The sequence below is a fragment of the Pagrus major genome, chromosome 14 (assembly GCF_040436345.1).
Source record: "Pagrus major chromosome 14, Pma_NU_1.0".
Classification (NCBI taxonomy): domain Eukaryota; kingdom Metazoa; phylum Chordata; class Actinopteri; order Spariformes; family Sparidae; genus Pagrus; species Pagrus major.
The window spans coordinates 16,825,420-16,839,002 of record NC_133228.1 but is presented as its reverse complement, the minus strand read 5'-3'; the positions used below and the strand labels follow the sequence as shown (position 1 = coordinate 16,839,002).

General features: G+C 43.4%; 1 protein-coding gene across 1 annotated transcript in view; it reads right to left on the bottom strand.

Annotated features, from left to right (window-relative positions):
• iqsec3a (IQ motif and Sec7 domain ArfGEF 3a) overlaps positions 1 to 13,583 on the bottom strand; it is a 101,427-nt gene that overhangs the window by 29,317 nt on the left and 58,527 nt on the right. Inside the window, exons 4-5 of the mRNA XM_073480314.1 lie at positions 9,957 to 11,242; positions 494 to 655 (exon numbers count right to left, since the gene is read on the bottom strand). Coding sequence (XP_073336415.1) covers positions 494 to 655; positions 9,957 to 11,242 — 1,448 coding nt within the window. The remainder of the gene's footprint in view (positions 1 to 493; positions 656 to 9,956; positions 11,243 to 13,583) is intronic.

Sequence of the window (13,583 nt, the reverse complement as noted above, 5' to 3'; positions counted from 1 at the left end):
GCAAAGGGAAAGGTTTTTATTTTATGTTTGTTTTATCGGCTCCTAATCCAACTTCTAAAATTCTCTCTCATAAGTCAACCTAGATACACAATCCGAAGAGTCAGATGAGGGCTTATTTGTTGGATCGTGACACTTCAATTTCAGCCCGCTCTCGGTTTGTTTACTCTGATGAAAAATAAAATGAAATGTCAATGTCTGCAAAAGTAACAGCTTTGACATAAGTGGATACTGAAGTTATAATTTACGTGTCATATTGAGATTTCATAAAACCTGTGCACAGTTGGCTCAGATATCAGCACGACTCGCAGCCACTGTATTGAGGCTACTAAAGCTGAGGATTTTCCTCGTGCTAAGTCCCCTATCGAATCCAGTCCTGTAGCTGACCCTGACCCCCGATCTCCCAGAAAATGGACGGATTACTAAGGAGAATCACCTTAAGAAGGACCAGTAAATTATCCTAAGACGGTTTCAGGAAATAATGTTTGCTACTCACTCTAAGACATCTCTGTTGAAGGGCTTCTTGCTGTTGCCCAGGAACTCTCCTATCATCTGTCGACTCAGGCCCTTTCTCTGCAGCAGGAAGTGGGCCACGCCGATGGGTGTGTCCGGGATGAAGCCTCGAGAGATCAGGAACTGAAGGCCCTTGTCAGGGTTCCTGAGTATGAAAGGAGAAGAAAGGAAGAGGCTCGGTTAGTAAAAGGAAATCTTGTCTGTATTTTAAAACTGCAGAGATGCAGTTCTACTTCCTGTGACAGATGATCTGCTCTTTTACCTACTTAACCGCACTTAGCACCAGTGATGCGTCCATTTATTCTGGTTAACTGTGTCTAAGGGGCGAGTTTAAGTGTGACACACACGGCAAACCACACCGACACAAACTGCAGCGACATCCTTTATTTGTTTCTTTATTTATTTATTGTAATGACTGCTGAGAGACCATTAAAAGTTAAAAAAATAAATAATAACCCAATGATGCATTGCAGTAACGACTCTAGGACGAAATCTAGGTTGGGTGCTTACTCTGCACACCTGCACAGCGGGCTAGAAGCGATTAAACACAGTGCAGACTCTCGTCCGTATTCATTCCCACGCTGAATTACAACATTCGACAACAACTATTAAACAGCGCGACACTCTAAATTCAGAGGATATTGCCAGAATCATAATGGCTGATCTGGGATGCAGCTTTAAATCCCTGCTTATATTGTACATTTGTTGGATGGGACATCTAAACCTAGCTTGAGTTTGTGCTTTTTGTTTGTATTTTTTTATGACTTAAGTGAATTGCATTGAATTGTTTACTGTGACAGACTACCCTTTGTCTAAAGTCAATAGAGACAAATGGCTGCCTGGGAGATTGTATATCAACCTTAAAAAATGGTGATATGGTTTTGAAAACATAGTCAAAGGAAGACAGTGCAGCTTTATCTTGTAAGACCCGCCCTAGTCTGCTTCTGATTGGCTTGCATCTATCGTTTTTGCATAATCAAAGCCTTGATGGCTTCGTGGTCCTGCTACTCCGTCCTTAATAGATCCAAAACGTTTTTGATGGGATAAGACAAGAAAGGCGACTGTTCAACTGATAGGCATCTTCTTCCCATCAACGATTTTTTGAGGCCATGGTAGTCCACTGAACAGAGAGAAGAAGGGAGATTGGTGGGCAGCTAGCTAGCGAGCTACTTCTAAACTGTATGTTCATTGGGGTTAATGCGTTGTGCTTTTCTTGCTGTTGGTTCGTAAAACAAACAGCTGATTCTGAGCTGTTGTTTCCCAGGTAAACACACCGACCACTTCAGTTGTTGCAGCTTCAGTGTTACTGAACCGGCGGCAGGGAAACCTGGTGGCAGCCTGCAGTGAAGACAGTCCGGCCTGTCCTCTCTGCCTCGACACTATGCTAGTGAAGAGCTGCTCTGGAGGATGACTGACACCAAGAGAAGAGGTTGGCGTGTTTACCGGGTAAACTACAACTCATAAACCAGCGTAACATGTTATACAACTCCAGTGAAATCAGAGCATGAATTTGATTAATTTTCTGCGATCGCTTTGCCAAGTTAGCTATCTAGGGACAGATGGTCTTACTTTTGAACGTCAAATGTTATCATCTGTGCTGTGAAATGAGCGTGGATAATTATTATTATTATTAGAAATTCAGCAAGCTAAAATAAGCTAAGCAGGATCCTATGGATACAGACATAAAGCTCACTTGAGATTGTGTATTTCTAAGTGTAAGTAGTCTAAGTAAAGATCTATTCGTCTGGATAATGAGGTGTACTTTCATGCTCATGATTTCGGAAAATTGTCTAAACATCTCATTGGTTTTCATGAATGATTGTCTCTTTTCTGGTGATCTTGTCATGCATATAGTTTTCAGCTGACTGCATGGCGCGAGTTATTTATGTATGAACAAGGGAGTAATATCTCAACTATTTATAACCCTATTAGACACAGAGGATGGTTGCTCCAGGGAGGCTACCATATTATTGCCACAGCTCTCCCGCCCTGGTCTCTATACAGTGTTTAAACCACAGCTTTTACATAACAGAGCAGTGTGTGCGTACCACAGCTAATGGGTTTAGTAAGGCGAGGGCGGGACAGAGGGGAGGGGAGAGGGTAGGGATAAAGGGCAGGATATAAGGGGGGAGGCTGGAAGGCGACCAGACGGAGCAGATGTGCGGGAATGGGAACGTGAGGACAGAGAGGGAGGACGACGAGTGCTGGACCGCCTGAAAGCATCTGCTGCGACAGCCTCAGCACACTCTCAGCTTCGAGTTCACCCTCTCAGCTGAAGGTGATGTCTCGCCAAACGAATTTGGCAGCTATCACTCATTTGATGTTTGTCCAACAACAGATGGACCACACATGGTGATTATTATTCGTAATCAGAAGTCGATGGTGGCATGAAAATAAGGAAGGGAAGGGAGGAAATGAAGCAGGAGATCCAAGAGGGATAGATTCAGACGACCGGTGCAGAGCGAGACTGTCCTCATCAGACGGTCACGAGCACGGGCTGTTTGTTCAAAAGGCTGTTTTCCATGATGCCGAATTGTTTCCACAGTGACCTTTCCAGTTACCTCCCCAGGAAACTCTCGGATACAGCACCTTATTTCTAAATTGCCTTCAACATTGTTTGAAACCAAACCATAACTAGTTTCCTAATCTTAACCAAACCTCCCCCCGTGTCGCCTGGCAGATCAGAAAATGTGAATCGTATGTGTGAAGGTCGTTTTGGAGGACTCAGACGAACGACCTCTCTTGCCATTTTTTGTGCGAAGACTTGAGGATGGAGCAGGTGATTCGCAGCTGAAGATAGAAAACCGAGTTCCTACAAGGTCGAAGTGTGACGAGAAACGAGCAATTTAAAGACGCGCGCTAAAAAAAAAGGCGAGGAATAGCAAGCGACAGTGCCAGACAGGACCCAGATGTCATGCTAAACTGACAGCTTTCTCCTTCAGACATACTTCACTTGCCTCCTTGCTGCACACACACTTTGCTTTTCTTTCTTTTTTTCATCTTAGACTCACACCCTATCATAAATACACACTTCCCTCACCACCTTGATATCCACTTTTATTGGCCCTCTATCTTAGATCTATTTCAGATGTGCACAGTGGCAGTAGAGCTGTGTTTTATAGCCTTTACAAGTGCTTAACTGTCGGCACTGCGTGTTGCCTATTTCTCCATATGCGCACATTTCTGTTTCATTACTAACCACTGATAGATTGATGGCTGGTTAGCGCCTCTGTACATTTTTCTGAGCGGGAACATGACTGTGTGGTGTGACTGTAAACGCTTCACAGTCCCAAATCATCACACTGGTGTGAACTGGCTTTTGCTGAAAGGCAAGAATATGAATATATAGAAAATACAGTAGGGTTGCTGTTCCCTCTCTTATCCAGAGCTATTCGGTCAAATTATAGTGGCAGTACCTGGACATCAATACCTATTTATCAATTACTTCTATGTTGCTATCTCAGCCATTTACCCACTGCCTTAAGCTAACGAGCTAGCCATTTATCGATTACTTTTAGCTAACTTTTCTCCTCCATTTATCCATTACTTACTTTCAGTGAACTTTCCCAGCCATCCACTACCTTTAGCTTAATAGCTATCTCAGCCATTTATGGATTACTATAAGCAAAATATATCAGTAATTTATCCATTACTTCAAGCTAACTATCTTAGCAATTTATCCTTTACTTTTAGCTAACCATCTTAGCCATTTAGCCACTACTTTTAGCTAACTATTTTAGCCATTTATCCATTTCTTTTAGCTAACTTACTTACTTTTAGTGAACTAATTTTAGCTTACTAGCTATCTCAGTCATTTATCCATTAAATCAAGCTAACTATCTTAGTTATTTATGCTTTACTTTTAGCTAACTATCTCAATCATGTATCAATTACTATTAGCTTACTATCATAGCCATTTATCTATTACTTTTTAGCTAATCATTATCTATCTATCTATCTATCCATCTATCTATCTATCTATCTATCTATCTAATTATAATTGTTATTGTTTTAAAGTCGGTGCAGCTTCTCGACAGTCTCCGTACCACCTGTCATCAGCACAAGAGAAATTAGAAATGCTTCCTCCGTTCACCATCTGGAATTCAGAGTTTGTAATTATGTGCTGGGTCATTTAGCTCCGAGGGCAGAGTGTTAACACAGGAGAGGATTGTGTATGCACAAACAGCCACAAATTGTATCTACACCGAGTTTTTTTTGTCGAGCTCTCTCCTCCTGGCGCCGGGTTATCTCTCTCGAGGAGTTGGCCGGGCTTTTTTTCTGATGTGCTACGATAAAACAGCCCTTTCTGGACATATGTATTCAGATCTCACTCTCTCCCACTCTTTCTTCACGCTTACACCACACCACCTTATACATCTCTGATGCCACCTTTTATTTAATTCATACGGCTCCGATGGCGCTCCATTTTAATGCGTGGTGAGGAGTCGGTCTGATTCCACCGCGAGCCGCTCTGATGTCTAATCAATGCTTTCACTGCGCCGCAATGAGGAAAGTGAATTAAGGATACGTCCAACCTGGTAGTCAAGACGGAAAAGTCATGCATACAAAAAGAGGAATCTACTCAGAAATCTGTCATTAACCTGCTCACATCCTCCCCTCTCGCTCTGCTGAAGGTTCCAGCTCCCTCGTGTGATGGCAGCGTCCTTGACACACTCTCTCCTCCTATAATGGACTCATTGTCATTCCATCCACACTCAAGGTGGAAACTTTATCAAGTGGTCTCTCTCTCTCAACCTTTTCCCCCTGCTCTGTCTTTTTTTTTTTTTTTTTTATGTCTCTCTCTTGGTTTTGCACTCCACTCCCATCGCTCACCGTTCTGTCGTCTCATGCTCGTGCAGGGCTGGTGCACGCCCCCCAAAAAACTTCTGACTTTCGCCCTCGCTTTTGATTTACTTTCTCCTCTGTCTCGTCTCGCTCGTCCTGCTGAGGTGAGTGCAAACACATGCCTGCAGTCGGGTAATGTAATGTGTGAGCGTTTGAGCTTTTCTTTTTTTTTTTTGTCCGCATGATCAAGCAATACCCAAGTTTTAGCCCAAAGCAAACAGCCCTGTTTAAGATGCAAAGGATACAACGGCGCAGGTATTAGAGGGAGGATATGAACTGGTGGAACTAATAAGCCTCAAGCTCGATTGCTCCCCCCCTCTCTCTCCACTTTTTTTTTTTACCCTCCCTCTTCCTCGTCCTGTCTCTCTCTTCCCTCGTAGCCAATTTATTAAAAGTCAGCTTATCTTTCAAGGTGTTTGATCGGGGGAATGAGGAGAGGGGATTGCAAATAGACCGAAAACGCCCTGAAACCTGCCGTTTTTATGAAAATATCTCGAAACCTCGTAATCAAACTGGGAGCTCTCGTTAAACAGTCGCTGCGAATGTGTGCAGTCCTCACTTCCCCTCGTGAGATATGCGTTTAAAAACTGCTGAGTGTTTCAAATACAATCTGAACAAACAGATAAATGCTACGGCCAATCTCTCGCCGACACTCCCAGCTGCCTTTCAGATCGACACTATCGAAGCGGACATGTTTGAAAAACTAATTGTACAGAGGACGGTAAATACAGAGTCTGACAAAGTGGGCTTTTTTGTCAGAACTGGCAGGAGCCGACTGAAAGGCTTGAATACAGTTTCTTGATGACAGTGCAGTTATCTCCTCTGCACGTATAAAGTAACACGGGGTAGAAATAGACAGTCCGACACAGAAGAAATGTTTGGAAAGCGAGAGTTCCAGTCTCAACACATCTACTGTAATGTTTTAATAATAATTTGAATCGTTTCGGCTCTTAATTTTTTGTCGTTTCTTTCCCGACACGAACTTGAATCGCAGCTGTTTTAGCTGTCAAACAATACGCCTTGTTCTTCTGCTCACAAATGTGAGTATTCAACAAGTCCTTCAAATTAAACGACAAAAATAAGCCCGCACTGTTCGTCCGTGCCTTCTGCCCACCGTCGGCAGGACGGCAAAATTTGCTTTGTGCCTTTCAAAACTGTCACAAGTAAAAAAACAGAATTTGATTCGTGGTGAGATAAAGCTGTGGTTTTGTGATGTTTAGGCACAAATACAGGCCATCCTCATCGGAAAAATGACTGCGAAAGCAGCTTATTATGACCCATATTTACATTTGAGTGGGCTTTGTAACAACCTCTTCGTATATAATGATGACATAAGCTACATATTAAGTTGCATGTGACTTTATATATTCTATTGTTGACATTTGTTTGCAGACACTGTGCCAATTTACTTAAACACAGAATTTGCTGAAAACCTGAAAAGGCTATAAAACATCGGAAATGATGATGTGACAATGGCATAACATAATTCTGATACTTCTTCTCTCTGCTCTTCAGGAGATTTCCTCAACAGATGTGTTATTTATCCTTTATCTTGGCAGAAAAGGTCCCCTCGAGATACTAGATCTCTTCTTCCAGGGAGTACTCATCAAGACAGCAGCATAAGCAGCTTCACGAAAACAGATGTGTCAAAGTTATCTAATTTAAAAATGTTGCTTTTGTTGCAATTTCTCTATAATCCATCTCCCTGCTCGCCTTTGACAATGAGCCATCCTCAAATTTACTTGAAATCACAACTCCCTCTTTGGCGTTGAACTTTTTTCCTCTTAATTTCTGTATTTTGCACACTTCCTCTGGTGATTATGTCCTCTGAATCTTCCATCCAGCGATTGCACGGCTCGTTCCTGCTCCCTTTTGTTTCCCTGTGTCACGCTCCAGCATTGAGTCGAAGTTAATCGGCTTTATTGTGCACTTTTATTGCGCTGCAGAGCTTGGCAGTGAGCAAAAAAAAAGATAATGTGTGTTTATGAGCTCCAATCTTCTAAATTTGTATGAAATGGCTTAATTGGGGCAATATCTTAACTAAATCTTGTAGCGCTTTTGCACCCAAGGGAACGCTGTGTATTTTGAAATGCAAGGAGAGCTTCTACAGAAACAGTCGAGATTGCAGGAGGGGAGAGCTCACGAAAAAAAAAAAAGAAGAAAAAACCTGCTTGAATTGAAATGTTAACAAATTTTTCATTCCAGTTCCCAAGGTGCTGGTTCACACAGTGCTGAAGGAACTTTTAATTACATTCACGACTCGCAGCAGAATGACTAATGAGAATTTTAGGCTTTGTGGATCGTTGCCATTATATTTTGCATTCACCGCTCATGTATTCCAACTAATTGTACCCCGCTACTCCATCAGTCGAGCCTGTATGTGAGCGAGTACACTACATTTATTAGAATATGTGGGCTGTTTGGGTGCTTTAGGGGAAAGCTCTGGGTGAAAAGCTCATAGAGCATATGGTAAATCTCCCTATTTAAAGATTCTTTCCAAGTGTGCTGACGGCTGCAGGAGTCATAGTGGTTAGAAACGTTTTCTTAAAGGACAAGTCAAAGTGTTAAAAAAACCTAAAGTCAGGCCCCCACGCAAGATTGAACATTGCATTTAAAGTTTAAAATAGACATTAACATAAATGTATAATACAATAATTTAAAATTATAAGCAGTTGCGCCAAGCTTTCACTTTTGTACTGCATAACTACTAAACATCTTCAGCATTCAGGGCTTTCTCCCAACAAATCAACACAACAGATTCAGTCTGCGGTGGCCCCCCGTGCACCGTTGTCGCCATGCCAACGCCTTTTCTTCCTATCTCTCGCTGCCATGTTACCACCTTGCACCTGTCTGGAGCGAGTCTTGGAAAAAGGTCTTATCTGGTTCTGACTTTGTCACTCTTCACTAGGCAGCAGGGGGGGAGAACTGAATTCACAATGACTGAAAAGCTGCAACCAGCAAAACACAAACAAGCTTTTTTTTGAGACAGACGTGTTTTTCTTCTGCTGACAATTTGTGAAGCCACAGAGGAAAATGCAATGGGAGTTGGGTAGTGGCATGAATACAAGAGATACTTGCATCAGGTTTTTCACTTGGGTTCTTGGCATGAAAGACGCATTTAAGATTGGCACGTCATACCTGACACGAATGTCAAATCAATTGGAACATCAAGTTTTTATTTTTTTAAAAAAGGGAAAATGTATTGGGCGCAAAACGCCTTCACTTAGCGGGGATTGTCAAATCATAGCTTTGCAACTATAACTAACGCTAGCAGAGACATTATGAGAAAGGAGACTGTATAACGTATATAAGCCGGACATTGCCCCCAAAGCCAATCATTTATCACAGCCGAACCAGGAAACACATCAGCCTATCAACACAAGCGCACACTTGCTTGACCGTTTCAAGCACTTTGGTGCAGCTGCAGACGGACTTCTAAAGGAAGAGGAGGATATCATTAAAGCCGCGTTTGTTCAAGCGAGCTGATGGTGTCACATTACGGTAAAAGAAGTCGGTGTCGTGTTTTAAACCTTGCTTTGGGGCAAAGGTATCAAACTTTTTTTTTTTTTTTATCAAATTCAACTGGTGATTCAATACAAGCAGTTTTTGTCCTGGTGACCATTAAAAGTGATTTATGGCTCCGTCTCCATTCATTTAGATAGGAGCCGAGTCTTGTTAGCCTGAAATGACCGGGGATCTTGCCAAGATGGCTGCCAAGTGGAGAGACTTGTCTGAAAGGGCGCTGACGTCAGGCACACAACTCGTCTGTCAAGGTTTGACTTTTTCTACATTTTTAAGCTGCGTTCATGGTGCTGTTGGACGAGTAAATCGGCCATTAAGATAGTTTGGACAGTGGTGTCTATTTTTCTAACCCATTAAATCCAAAGGCACAAGAACAAAAAATGTGCAGAATTAATCAAATAACGTGTTTCTCTACTCTTACTTAACTGCAATCATTAGCATGTATGGCAAACTAACTTACGGCAAACTAACAGTAGTTACTTTTATCATTGTAAAGTACATTGCACTATAACTGTATCACTAACTGTCTCATCTCAGCCGGGCTTTTTCTTCATTTCCTCTTACAGATCAATCTTCACACACTTCTCTCTCTTCCTCCCTGTTCTGATTTGTCTTTCTGAGAAGAAAGAAAGCACCTCAGATCTGGCTTGGGGTTTGGGTTTCATTCTGTTTGTTCTTTCAACACAATGGGGACCAGTGAGGAAAAGTGCTTTTCTTTGCTTTTTGAGTCCAGAGGGCCCCATCAAACTTCAGGTACACTTAGAGGAGTTACAGACTGTTTCATAGATCTCACTGTGCTTACAGTTCTCTATCCTTTCCAATACAACCACTGTCCTTTCTCTCACATTTCAAATAGTAATGTTAACCATAATATATGCTTATTTTGAAGAGAAAGAAAAAAAGAGTAGCTCATTTCACTCACCTACCTAAGAAAAATAATTAAACAGACCAGGAAAACAAGATATCTTTGGGATCATTCATTGTCTGTTTCACTGCAGTTACTCATTTCAAATCAGTCAGCGAAGAAATGAATTAGCACCATCAAAGCACAAAAGACTGAAAATGCAGTGGCTACTCACACATTGAAGAGGTTGAGGCCGATGCGGTAGAGGCGTTTTCGCATGACGTCAGTGGACAGCGTGGGTGACTTACAGCTGGCGGGGTTCTCACAGTGGTAGCGTGGCAGGCTGAGGATCATGGCCTGCAGTGCTTCCTTCGACGAGGCTTCAGATGTGGAGCGTGCCTCTGTCGACGTACTGCTGCTGCTCATCTGCTCTGAGCTGTTGTCTGCTGTCTCCGAGCCAGACCTCTTGACCTCCAGCGGCTCCACCATGGACGCGCTCCCCATCACTACAGCCTCTTGTGATGGAGGGGCGTAAGGGGGTTCTGTGGGTGGTGGTGCCATCATCACAACCTCCTCTGGGCTTTGAGGGGCTGCCATTTTATCCAGAGGGGTTAGGGGAGGTTGATCATCCTCCCCTAGCTCTTCTTCACTCGGAGGAGGAGCAGGAAATTCAACATCCTGCTCGCCTCCTTCTATATCGGATTCAGGGGGCGGTGGGGGTTCTTGAGGGGGCGGTGGGGGATCTATAGGTTCAGCTGGGACCTCTGCAGGAGGAGGAGGTGGATCGTGTGAGGGGACAAATGGAATAGAGGCTGGAGTGGAGTTTGTTGTTGTGGAAGGAGATGCCACAGTGGTGTAGGCCCCTTCCTGGGCACAGCTTCCAATCGTGACGGAAGTGGATGATTCCAAGACTGACGACGAAACACGGAAGTTCTGGCTGTCGATCTGCACAGTCACATCCCGGAAAGCCATCATCAACTTGCTTGCGCTTCTCGACAGGTCACTTGGGTCCAGCGGGCCTTGAGGAATCGTTGACTCTCCGACACCACCTGCTTCTCCCACACCACCTCCTACTCCTGCTGCTGCTGCTGCCGCTGCACTGAAGGAGTCAGCACTGAACTGATAACCGCCACCTTCTTGCAGTGAACACATGGTCTTCAGGCTCCAGTTGCTGAGTGCATCGTCTATGGACTTTGCCAGCGACTGGACCTGTTCAGTGAATGAGTCTTCCAGGTCGGTCAGGCTGCTACCAACCGTGGCAGGCAGAGACGGTGAGCGCACCAATGGGATGCCTGCCAAGTTGCAGCCTTCTGCCAGGGCCCGTTCAGCGGAGAAACCTTCCGTGTTTTGCACGCGGACCTTGCGCAGGGAGATTCGTCGAGGGAGACGACTCTCAAGCAGCGAATTGCGGATCTTCTCGAAGTTCTTGCTGAGCTGGTACTGGCGGAAGGCAGTCTGGATCTTGCAGGCGGCACGGCGGGAGATGAGGTGTCCACCGTATTTGAGCTCTAACATTTCGATCTAGAAATAGAAGAAAGGACACAGAGGGAAAAATTGATGGAAAATCAAGAAAGAGATAACATCCAATTCGGACACTCTGCAATCACAGATAACTGTCAGGACTCAATCATATTTGACAGTTATAGCTGCATGTTTCTTTGAAATTGCAGAACAAACACAGATACACAAAGATATGTAATAGGACAAACTCCCATAATCCCCTGGGAGCATGCATGTCATGCCACTACCAGTTTTTCACCATTTTTAATGTTATCTTGCTTGTCGCTGCAGTGCATGGAAGATGAATATGGCATATGAGTTGAAAAGCAGCTAGACATTAATAGAGGAATGGGATAATTGTGCTGGGGAAAGAAAATAACTAAAATCCCAGAGGATGAAAAGGGTTGTAAAGTCCAATTTTTGGAAGAAGTAGGCAAAAATTCACACATTAAAGTGCTCCAAATTCAAATTATCACACCCTCAGATGGTTCAGTGGTTCTATTTTGCAGGCTGGCTTTGTGATGTGTGTATTGAAACCATATAGAGCTCGGTCAAAGCCACAGTTTAAAAGAGAGAGCACAGCAAAGGCTGACTCATGGCATTTGGACAAACTGTTCATTTCCTCAGCAAATAGAACTCATAATCTCTGCGAATTCCATAGAGGGGTCCTCCATGCAACTTTAAATTGTCTGAAACTGAACAAGCCATTAATCTTGCCTGTGAAAAATTGCTCAAATACTGTGGGAAATAGATAGAGATGTAATATAGCCATCCTCATCTGGCAGCAGCTCAAACACTGGATGAGACCTCTTTGAGTTTCCCAGAACAATCAGGGTGTGGGTATCTTTGGAAGTGCCCAGAAAGAGCTCTTATCTTCTCGAGTCACTCTGAAATCCCTTTCGTTCACAGTAAATCAATGAATATAATTCTGTTTCTTGGTCTAACTTTATCAAGGGCACGAGAGTGGAGGAGGATTCAGTTTTGAAAGAAGAGCGGTGTCATTTCACAAACATGAATAAATGTACGTGTTCTAAATATAATTCACAGACCGTGCATATTAAAAATAGCATGGCGTTTAATTCTCGGAAATAGAAATCTTTGCTGTTCTCTCCCTCAGTGTTTTCTTGTATCAGAGTTATGTGTACCTCCCCTGTAAACTCAAATGCAAGCGAACGATGGTCACAGAAGCCACGAAGGATCAAAATGTGACTTTTAGCCGCTAATCTCCTCTCGCTTTAGTCCCGGACAAAGTCACCCAGCCACCTTGTATGGTCTCCTGATAGGCCGTAATGCCTCGAGGGTTTGCAATTTGTGATAAGTGGTTGGTTCAACAAGATGCAGCCTCTGCCGTTGTCACTGGAGGATTGGAATCACATACAAAGCTCTTTAGAAAAGTGGAATGACACTGAAAATCCATCTTATCTACTCCATTTACATTTCACTGCAGAGCCTCTGCGAGCAAAGTGAGACGTACTGAGAATATTAAGGTGGTCTCTGAATTCGACGCTGGTTTGGAGCTCTACTGTATCTGCGGATGGCGACTACTCTTGCAGGCTGGTCGAACTCAGCCTGAATATTCATCACTTTTTAATCTGGGTTGTTCTGTGACTGCAGTGCGATGACAAGGTTAGCCTTATCGCCACGGCCGGGCTCCTAAATAGACTTTGTTTAGGTTTAGACGCAGTGGTAATATGATTGACCTCATTACTCAGAAAGGTGTCCCTCATCAAAACAAATTCGGCAGAGAGTTTCACTGCAGAGGTGCCCTTGAGTGTGAGAAAGGGCCGTCAGCGAGGCTGCGTTTGATTAAATGTGGCAGTCGAGCTTGTTTGTTTTGCCTTCTGCGTAAGCCGGGTCGGGGATGATGAATAAAGCATTTGGGTCACGTTGTTTTCTTTATCAGAGTGTGTATCTGATACACTTTGCCATTCAGATGGAATTACAGCCACCAGGCCAAGCTGGGACATGATTACGGAGGAAGGGATCATGGAGAAGAGGAACAAAGTAAGAAAAAGAGACAGGATTTGATGCCAGTCGAGCCAGTGTGCAGATCCTAGATGTGCTGTTATACTGTATTTAAACCATCTATTTGTAAAAACACTAGCAACCTCTATTACATATATATATTTACAGCACAGCACTCCTGTCTTTATTAGCAGTCTAATTTTGATTAACCACAAGACAGCACCTTTCTATTAGTCAAACAGAGCCAGAAAAAACAGAGAACCAGTCTCAATACATGCCTAGCTTTAGCTACTCTATAGTAGGACCTAGTCAGGCGCGGCAAGTTCATGGGTGAGAGAGAGCACACAACTTGCATGCATAAAGAAAACAGATTGCAGACAAGTTTTAGTTTTATCTC